The sequence below is a fragment of the Lolium perenne genome, chromosome 7, assembly GCF_019359855.2.
Source record: "Lolium perenne isolate Kyuss_39 chromosome 7, Kyuss_2.0, whole genome shotgun sequence".
NCBI lineage: Eukaryota > Viridiplantae > Streptophyta > Magnoliopsida > Poales > Poaceae > Lolium > Lolium perenne.
The window spans coordinates 59,583,490-59,594,011 of NC_067250.2; the positions used below are offsets into that span (position 1 = coordinate 59,583,490).

The window sequence follows — 10,522 nt, forward strand, 5'->3', positions numbered from 1 at the left end:
ACATACAACATGAGAGTTGTCTGAAACGACAAGGTGAAGCTTCTTTTGAAAGGAATTTCAAAAGGACAACTATGTGCGACCAATTTGATGAAATTCATATAAAATAAGTCCAAACTCGAACACAAAAGTAGGAAGTTCTAGTTAATGAAACTCGAAATCATTTGTCGGAATGAAATCACATCGTTCATAGGTATTCTTTTTCATGTAGACCTCATGATAAAATGGTGGACCGATAAACAAGATGATAAAGAGGCAAGTGAGAGGTCGAGCTAGTATCACCCATATGAAAATGGCGATGTCAGTCAAAGGAATTTTCAAACGATCCGCTATGTGCGATCAATTTGATGGAATTCGATAAAAAAGATGTAAAAAGAAAATTGAAGATTTACATTTAGTGAAACTTAGAACCGATTGTTAGAATGGAACCGTATGATTGACATGGGTCGTTTTCTTTGGAACCGAATCATGGTTGTGTTAATTAGAAGAGAGTAGGTGAAGGAAATTAAGGAGAGTGTGCAAAAGCAATCTCATGTACTCTCACATATAAAGTTGCCAAGTCGTGACATTATCGCACACTACTGTGAACTAACACGAGCATATGGAACTAACAATAAGCATATCTAACAAACATGCAACACTAAATTAACGTAATTTAACCATAAATAATAGCAAATAGCAGTTCGTCGAGATATTACCTAGCTAATATCAAATACAAGTTCACCACAAGTGTCATGGTATAAATGAAGCAAATGCTATAGGGGTAGCTTATCGATGGTGTTTGACGATTACGACATTGTAGCACCTGAACAAGAATGGTACACGACACGATGTACCCAGATTCGACCCCTTCCGATGGAGGTAAAAACCTATTCCTGCTTGATTATATTAATATCTATATGGTTTACAGTGTTGATGATGGTGTACATGGAAGCTATGGAGGTTATGAAGATGAATGAGGTTGTTCCTCTACGTGATCATGGTCAAGCTTTATATAGATGACGTACTTGACCTAGAGTTTTACATTACGCGAGCGAGTCATCTAAAACCAAAGTCGACTATCCCTGTTGATCCTTTACTTGCTCTCCACAATTGTCTTGATGGATCAACTAGGCTCCTTCGTCGTGCTCGGCCCTGATTGACAGGTCCCCCAAGACAGCAGCTAGATTGGCTTGGTAAACGACTCGCTTCCGTGTGCCTACCCGGTTGGGTATTTCCTCGTCAACAAGTACAAGTTATACACACAAATTGTAGTTCATAGAACACAACGATATGGTTTTGACTCATCAGTTCTTCTTCTTCATTTCACTTCTTCAGTTTCTTCGTTTCCTCCGCTTCACATCTTGGTGTTGCCTTTGTCAGCTCACATACCGTCAGCCCACTCATGCCTCTTATTTCTCCAGGCCTCATTATCACTATCACATCCACCATCGCCAGCATCATTTTCGTTAGCCCTCACACCATTCTCTTCTGGGAAGAAATCATCAACACACCACCCTAACATCTAGTTGTATAGAATGTAACATGAAAGAACTAGCTTAACTTGGGTGGGGAAAGCATGAAATGCCTTATGATCAAGGATCTTAAACCTGTTTTTGAGAGCATCGAATGACCTCTCAGTCATCACTCTAAGGCTAGAGTGTGTGAGATTGAAAAGTTCCTTGACATTTTGCGGTATAACTTTGTGGATAACTAATTGAGATGGTAACTTGTTGACCTAAAGGGTGGGAGAATTATAGGATGACAAGTATATCCGGCATCAGCAAGGTAGAACTTACACTCGTGTATTTTGATCCCATCTGGTCTGTCCAAGTTGTCAGCAAGAATCGTTGCATCATGAGCCGATCCTTCCCATTGAGCTAACACATATATGAACTTCATATCAAAGTCAACAACGGAAATCACATTTTTGATGGTGTAGTGTTTTCTACCCTTGTATGCATGGGAGTCCCTTCTTGGCACACTCTAGCCGTTACATGAGTAGCATCAATCGTCTCAGCACTATCCTAACATGAATATGAACAAATTGTTAGACCTCAATGCAATACAACCGTGCAGTCGACTGCAAAGATAAAGTTGCTCAACCTGAAATATTAAAACCATTAGTAGCTATCTTTGATCTTGGGGGAGTGCGAGCAGATGGGGGTTTGATCATCTCTCCCCTGAGCTCTCCAATACAAGACTTGACTGGACCTCATCCATGTATTGTGAATCACTCGAAATCTATGTTTATGTCCAAGAACATAAATAAACATTACCATTTTCTCTTCGATACAGCTGTTGATGGTATCTTTAAGCAACTCCCTAACTCCTAATATCTTCACAAGGTGGTTAAAAGGGGATCTTCTCATCCTAAGCATGTTGATAACTTCTACATCGTTATTGTTGTAGAGTTTGGATTTGTGATTCTCTCTCTATCACGCTCAAACATGGGACTATATATGACAGAGCGCCTAGAATTGCGGTGAATCGCTCTCTGGTGGATCAAAAACATCCAAGCTTGAACCATGGATATGAGGACAACCGCGTAAACAAAAAGCTTCAACTGCTCGACCTAACTATTTCAATTTTGGGTAAGTACTAGCTTAATCAGAAGTTGAAATAAACGAGCCACCAAACTAAAGGTAGGGCGGGAGTGGGTTATAGATGTTTACATGTTACATCCTTGTTTGAAGGCGGCGTCATGCTGCCGGAGCCGTAGCCAAAAAGGACGAGGAAAAGAGGATGCTATCATGCTGGAGATTCAGAGTGCTCCCCGGTGTTGTAGATCTGCGAGGGTGACGGATCTGGAGCCGAAGATTTGCTAAGTCGGAGCAGGTGGTGCCCCAGATCTAAATCGCCATCGTCACCGCCATCACTGCTCAAGAGGAGAAGTGAGGAAAGAATTTGTTCTAGAGTGGTGGTGACCCGCTAATAAAGCGGTGATGCTGCTTTTCGCGCGTAAAATGCGTAGCCAATTTTCTCCATTATTTCCCTATGCAAATGTCTTCCCTCTTTTCACACAATTCAACGCTCTTTCTATTGGAGACGGTAAAATTGAGCGTTTCTCATTAGATAAACAACCACCGAGATGTTCACATCCATGAATGCGAGAAACAATATTTGGTGTGTAGAAAGTTGTAGAACCCTAATATTTATTTCGTGTTTATTATGGTGACCCTCGCGGGGTATATATAGAAGTACACGGAAGGGATGTAATCTTGCAGTACAAGATGATCTTTAGAATTCCAGTCTATCTCTAGTGTAGACCGAGCTACATGTAGCTTGGTTTTTGAAAAATTCAAAACCAGCGATTCAAAGATTCAAAAAATCTGAAAAAAATCTTGTTGTAGACAATATTATGTGTAAATTTTTAACTCGAAATACCATATATTCGGGCTGAGCAAAAAATGACAAAATATGACACATATAATAGTGAACGGTGCAGGATTTCAAAACCTCCAAATTTATCAGATTTTGTCATTTCTATGCAGCTCCGAATATAAGGTATTTCGAGTTGAAGTTTTGCACATATCCCAACATTACCTACATCAAGAATTTTTTTTTAAAATTTTAAAACTTTAAAATACTCCCTCCGTCCGTTAATAGATGTCCAGTGGTTCGTCTAAATTTGGATGTATCTATGCCTAAAAAAATATCTAAATACATTTGAATTTAGACATATTTTTGACCATCTAAAAATGGACAGAGGTAGTATCATTTTCGAATTTTTGGAAAAACGAGCTATGTGTAGGTCGAGCTAAAAAAAAAATCCACTTCTAACATGGTGAAGTTGGAACTTGGAGGAAATCACCTGCCCGTGCCCGTTCATGTGGCCTTGTGAATGGATAAAGTGAAGTGGAAGCTTCCAAGAAACACCGACTGTCATCTCGTATCGTTCCTCGGCGGTCCTCGGCCTCTCCCGCGGAGCGCAGCCGCGTTGAAAAAGCAAAGCCAGATAAAAATCCCACATAGTGCGCGCCCAGCTCATTGCATCTCACATCAGTCACTGCTTCCCCGCCCGCCCCACCACCGCTCCAGCTCGTCGTCTCCGGAACAATCGAGGCAAGCAATCCAATTAAATACTACTCGGGGAAAACCACCACCGCAGCAGCACCACCTAGCTACCGGCGGAGCTCGCCAGCGCGAGGCGGCGGCCATGTCGGTCTCCTGCGGCCTCGAGTGCGTGCTCTGCGTCGGCTGCGTGCGCTGGGCCTGGAAGCGCCTCACCTACATCGGCGCCTACGACAGCGAGACCTGGCCGCCCGCCGCCGCCGAAGACTTCCACCCCGTCCCGCGCATCTGCCAGATCATCATGGCCATCAACGAGGACGACCTCTCCAACCCCAAGTTCGCGCCGCCCGGGCTCGGATACGCCGACATCGACGCCCACGGCATCGTCAAGCGCACCACCTACGCCGACGTCGGCGCAGACTGCCCGCCCTACATCGTCTACGTCGACCGACGACACAACGAGGTCGTCCTCGCCGTCCGCGGCCTCAACCTCGTCCGAAACGCCGACTACCAGGTCCGCCCCGTCCCTCCCCTCCACCCCCAATCTCTCCCCCCCCGCAGGACGCGACTGACCCCGCCCGCGTGCCCGCAGGTCCTCATGGACAACAAGCTCGGGAAGCAGATGTTCGACGGCGGCTACGTGCACTACGGCCTGCTCAGGGCGGCGCAGTTCATCCTCGAGAAGGAGACGGACGCGCTGCGGGACCTGCTGCGCAAGCAAGGGCCCGGATGCAGGCTCGTCTTCGCGGGCCACTCGCTCGGCTCCGGCATCGCCGCGCTCATGACCATACTCGTCGTCAACAACCGCAAGGCGTTCGACGATATTCCCAGGAGCCACGTACGCTGCTACGCGCTCGCGCCCGCACGATGCATGTCGCTCAACCTCGCCGTCAAGTACGCAGACGTCATCTACTCCGTCGTGCTGCAGGTACGTACAACCGAATCGCGCCCGCCCTCCCGCCCGCCTGATGTGGTCACATTGTTGTAGCTGGTCAATTTGCTTGGCCGCCGCCGAATGTTTTGACTAGTACTTTTTTTGTGATGAAAATGAAATTGGAATTGGAATTGGTTGGGGTCAGACAGAGTAGGAGGCGCCATATCTGGTCAAATGTGCTTTGCGTGTGCCACCATTGGAATGTCTGTCAAGGTTTGATTGTGCTGAACGTTAGGAATTTGGCAGCGGCGGTTGTGCTATGAGAAAAGGAAGGTAGCTGATAGGATAAAATTATACAGTACAACGTCCTCCCCTACTCATATGAGGTTCAGCTTTGGGAAGCAATTGACCAAGTTAACTGTTTTCCCGTGTTGTTGGGTGAGCTCGGTTCACTTCAACATGATAAGTTCTATGTCTATTTCTGGAAAAACTTAGATATTGCACCTGACTATGCAGTATTTGTGGTGCTTGAACTTGTGCAACTGCTATATGAACACAACTGTTCCTATCTTCTCTGTAATCTTGAAGTTGCCATCTGTGGCACTAATTGCATGTATATCATCTGAATTTCATTCTCTAACTACATGGTGCCTTTTGCCAGGATGATTTTTTGCCAAGGACGCCAACACCATTGGAATACATATTTGGGTCTATATTCTGGTAAGTGGTAACGTATCCCCTGTTCACTTTTATCCATGCCTGTTTATTATACTTTCCACCGGTACGAAAATGTATGCAATTGTTCTTTTTTTAATTTATTCTTTTTACAGCCTGCCCTGCTTGATATTCCTCGTTTGCTTGAGAGATACATTTAAACAAGACAAGAAAAAGTTCAAAGATCCTAGAAGATTGTATGCTCCTGGCCGAATGTATCATATCGTTGAGAGGAAATTTTGCAGGTAACTAGTGCATTTGGATAGTCATTGCTACTCTAAGTTAAGTCATGTTGGTATGCTATAAACAGTAAACCTGTTATTCGTGTTTGTCTAGCACAAGGACATTTCTGGCCATGTGCTGGTTATTCATAATTTCATACGTAAACCTTTTCATACTTTAGAAAAGGACTCCACATTATCATGGTTTGTGCGAAAAGCAAACAACAAAGCTTCAACACGTTTGTCCTTTCAGAGGAAGGAAGCTCTAGCCATCGACAGTGATGTCCTCTGCTGTGCATGGCGTGTATTTCAAAAGATAATGAATACAATATAGAAACTGACCGGTGTTTGTTTGGAATAAGCAAACTAAGATTTTCCTCGAACTCCTTTTGTGTAGCTTTACAGGCAGTGAAAAGAATTTAGCATACTCTGAATCTAGGCGGAGAAAGGTATCGAATACTATAACATTTCAAAACTTATATGTAAAAACTGACCATCTTTCTCATCACATCCGCTAGGGATAATCAGTTGCGGAAACTTATTCATGAAGGGTCTCTCTGATTGAATGGATGCCCATAATGTGTAATCAAGTACATAGCCTGTAATACATGCATGTCTTTAGTCTTTTTTTTTGCGGGGATTGAGTCTTTATATTTGAAGATTATACTATGCAGCAAGCTCAGAAATAGATCTCTAAGGGCTTCTACACATCGAGAATATATTAACACAGCTACTGCTCATTTGTAGATGTGGAAGATACCCACCTGAGGTGAGAACTGCTATTCCGGTGGAAGGACGGTTTGAGCATGTTGTGTTATCGTGCAGTACAACTTCCGATCATGCGCTTGCTTGGATTGAGCGGGAATCAATAAAGGCTTTAGAGGTACGTGCATGACTGCATGCCGTGGATGGATTTTTTTGTCATAGCTTGTGAACAGCAACCACCATATTAAAGCCATAATGTTTTGGTTGCTAAATCTGTTTCTTATTATTATTTTTCTTATGCTTGCATTTCGGTGTGATGATTTGTGTAATGCAATATTAGTATGCGAGTAGGTATACTCGAAATGGGGACATAATTGGTAATATTGCGAACAACCTTTCTGTGGACCTGTCCTAAATTATTGTCTTCAATGACCTTGAGCCACCAGTCTACTATTCACTCAAAGCCCAGACCCCATGCGGGATTAGGTGCGCATGCTTAACACCTGAATTGGGCTTTCGTCCTAGCTCAGTACACAACAGTTAACTACGTATTAATATATGTTTTGGGTTAACATGCATTATGTGTCAGCGTAAGTTGTAACCTACATTTAAGCTGCCAATGTCGGACTAAGGGGCGATCTGTTACAATTCTAGGCTTGTACTACCTCTGGGCTTAAAAAATTGACGCATCCACCTGCCAAAAACTTGCACGCGCAGACCTTCCTCCGCGTCGATTAAATCCGACCGGAGGGAGTAGCAGGAATGTTTTGGAAGGCAGCAGGATTTTAGGTAATAGTTTGCTCATTGTTTACCAAGTAGCATCAATTAAATTTTCATATACAAAAATAATGCACATTTAATTTACGGCTTGATCTTCCTGGCCTATGAAAATGACAGTACAAAAATAACTGAAATAGGAATTTATGGATTTCTGAAGGTTGTAAGTTTTGATTAGTAAACTTGGAGTTGGGTGTTCTATTTTTGGAGCCCAGTGTCTGAATTAGTAAACTTGAAGTTGAGGATACATGCTTGAGATCCTTCCAAGATAATCAGATACAATCCAGGCCAACCCCTCTAAAATTTTGGATAGAAAATGTAAAACAAAATTTTGGTTGTCCATGTGTACTGCCAACAAATTGCATTACAAGTGACCAAATGGGCATGTCGATTCCCAAAAACGTTCAAACAAAGGTCAAATATTTAGACATAACAAAAAAATTGGCAGGGCGGAGATAAAAACCAAACAGCTACCTTATCTTTTTTTTACTACCTCCGATCGTCTTCCATCGACGCGGGGGGTAACCACGCGGTCTGCTTCTGCATCGATTAAACATGAGAGGAGGGAGTACTTATTTAAATACTACTTTCTCTTCTGCGCACTTTGCTTCCCTAATTGATACGGGAAATGCAAACTAAATTTGATTAAACATTATGTGTCATGTAGTGCATCATAATCTAAGTTACTTCCTCCGTTTCTAAATATAAGATATTTTGGCAAAGCAAAATTGACGTTTGCCAAAAGGTCTTGTATTTAGGATCAGAAGAAGTATCTGTGTAGCGTAGCACAATCTGAGACTACTTTTTGCTAGTACTAATAGACTTGGAATAAAAATGAAAGAATGGACCGAATTGTTCAGGTACGCTCCCTTCAAGCGAACATGGAAAAGCTCCTATAAGCAACACTAACGATGTCTGTTAGCATGCCAAATTTCCTTGGGTTTTCTCGCTAGTTCCCATTGGGTAAATCTAAAGAGACTGCAGATTAGTATATATGGTTTGCTGGAACTGATAGTTGCAGCACTGATTTGTACCGTTCCAGAGTCATATTATCTGTTTTTTTCGCGGGGATATTATCTGTTTATTGATGACTATAGCTACGTGTCTGTGCAGCTAATGAAGGAAAACGGGAATGCAACGACTCCACCTGCTCAACAAAAGATGGAGAAGTTACATAGTTTTCAGGAAGAACACAAGAGTGCGCTCGAGAGAGCAAAAACCTTGGAGGTTCCTCACGCGATAGACATTTCCGAAGAGGAAAACCATGTGGGTGTTTGCCCTGCCCCATCTTCCGATACTCACAGCGAGACGACATCAGAAGCTAAATCTGCAGGAAGAACCAGCTGGGATGAGCTAGTGGACAGACTTTTCACGAGGGATGAAGATGGGAAGCTTATTGTGAACAGGGACATGGTGGCGAAGGAAGTTGTTGTCGAGTAATGACGGCCCCAAGCTTTTTAGACTATTTTTGTAACACCGTAATCCACCCTTCGCTAGCTGTATACATGAGTGCATAGTGGTAATCTTGATTTTACCCTCTCAGGAGTTCTCTTTTTGAGAGCGAGCCATTTCTCTGGCAGAGAAAAGCGGTCGCAGATGCCTAGCGCCAAGGGCTGTCTTTGTGTATAGATAGATCTCATCTGTGTATTCTTGAGTCTGAAAGGTCTTGCACGTCGATTAATATGAGTATATTGTAGTATATCGTTTCTGGGAAAAAAAGTAGGATTTTGTTAGGTTTTTTGTACTTTGGTGATCCATTCCAGCTTTTTATTCATAAATGATAAGTTTATTCTTGTAAAATTGTATCTTGGATTTTAGATCCAGATGTCTGCATAAGTGATGTGGAAATCGTTGAACAGAAATGGGTCAACTTGGGAAGGAAATTCGTGAAGACCTCCGTCAGGCCATTACGAAGAATAGATATCACAAGCTTGGGAAGCAAATTCAACGAGATCACAAGATTTCCACATCACTTGTGCAGAAATCACAAGCTTGGGAAGGAAATTCAGAGACACGTTAAGAAGAAACTATACTCACTCCAGCTCATGGAGTGGTGTTTTGGGTCATAGTACCATATGCTTCCTTTATTTTGGAACACACCTTAGACACATTTTGAAATGTAAAAAAAATTAAAATAAAAAATTCGCATGTACATCTTCATGTGCTAGGCGTTGACAAAGTCATTTCACGAAAAAATCAACTTATCATGTGACATGTAGAAAAGACAAAATTAAGTGCTAAAAATAAGGTTCAACAGACAAATTTTCTTATTTTTAATAGACCACAAAAAATATTGTTTTTTTTACGAAACTTGATGAACACACGTGCATTCTGAAGATGTACATGTAGAATTTTTTGTCAATTTTTTTTGTCAGTTCTAAATATGTTCTAACCGGGAGCCGAATTGAATTTCCGACTCACGAGCTTCTACTAGCATCGGTATAGTATAATTTGAAACTGTCAAAACACTGCCTTAACCGTTTTTTTTTTTTTTGCTTCCAATGAGATTTAACTAACCACATCCTTTTGCCTCCAAATGCGATTGATCGGCAAAACTGAAGTAACACCATGATATGCATTGGCTCTACCGACAATTTGTGTACACTACGATGACCACGATGACAGTATGTGTACAAAGCATGAAGCTGGGAAAAGAGCAATCACTAGTTAAGCATCCCTAACAGAACCCGTAAACGCCACCCGAGCTGATCTTTTCCTGTGGATTTACGGGTTCGGGCCGAATGCGCTGTAGAACAAACTTCGAAACGGTGACCTGACCCGTAAAAGTTTTTCGGGGACCCGAGAAACGCGAGGGTCACCCTCTATTAAAACGGGCCGTAGAGGGGAGTTCAGTTTCAAAACCCTACTCCCCTCCGCCGCTGTCACCGCTCCACCGCCTCGCTCCACCTCCTCCGATGAGAAATCGTCTCGTCACCAGCGCCGCTTCGCCGCACCTCGACCTTCCCATGGCTAGCCGCGGAAGCCCCGCTAGGGGAGGCGGTGGTTTGGGCGGCGGGGACTAGCCGTCGCGACCCCCGTTTTCCGCACGGAGGGGAGGCGCAAATGGAACCGGTCGGAGGGCGCGCGCAAGCGCAGCACCCGCCGGGGGACGAACTGGGGGCTCACGCCCCCGGGGAAGCTCGCGTGGTACGCGAACGGAGGCGAGGGATCCTCCTCCGGTGGGTCATGCCGCCCCCCTCGCCTCCGGTGTACGACAACTCGGAGGAGGAGGAGGACGCGG

The 10,522-nt window shown here is 43.6% G+C and overlaps 1 protein-coding gene across 1 annotated transcript; it reads left to right on the forward strand.

The window, feature by feature from the left end:
* The first annotated feature begins 3,977 nt into the window (after positions 1-3,977).
* Positions 3,978-9,014, forward strand: LOC127317357 (uncharacterized). Its single transcript, XM_051347917.1, has 6 exons — positions 3,978-4,504; positions 4,583-4,918; positions 5,526-5,584; positions 5,695-5,823; positions 6,547-6,682; positions 8,395-9,014. Exons 1-6 carry the CDS (start codon positions 4,136-4,138, stop codon positions 8,719-8,721), a joined length of 1,356 nt encoding a protein of 451 aa, XP_051203877.1. The 5' UTR covers positions 3,978-4,135; the 3' UTR covers positions 8,722-9,014.
* Positions 9,015-10,522: the final 1,508 nt, after the last annotated feature.

Coding starts and splice junctions, on each gene's coding strand:
- LOC127317357 (XM_051347917.1), top strand. CDS start 4,136: ATGTCGGTCTCCTGCGGCCTCGAGTGCGTGCTCTGCGTCGGCTGCGTG. Junction 4,505..4,582: donor TCCGAAACGCCGACTACCAG/GTCCGCCCCGTC, acceptor GCGTGCCCGCAG/GTCCTCATGGACAACAAGCT. Junction 6,683..8,394: donor AATCAATAAAGGCTTTAGAG/GTACGTGCATGA, acceptor GTGTCTGTGCAG/CTAATGAAGGAAAACGGGAA.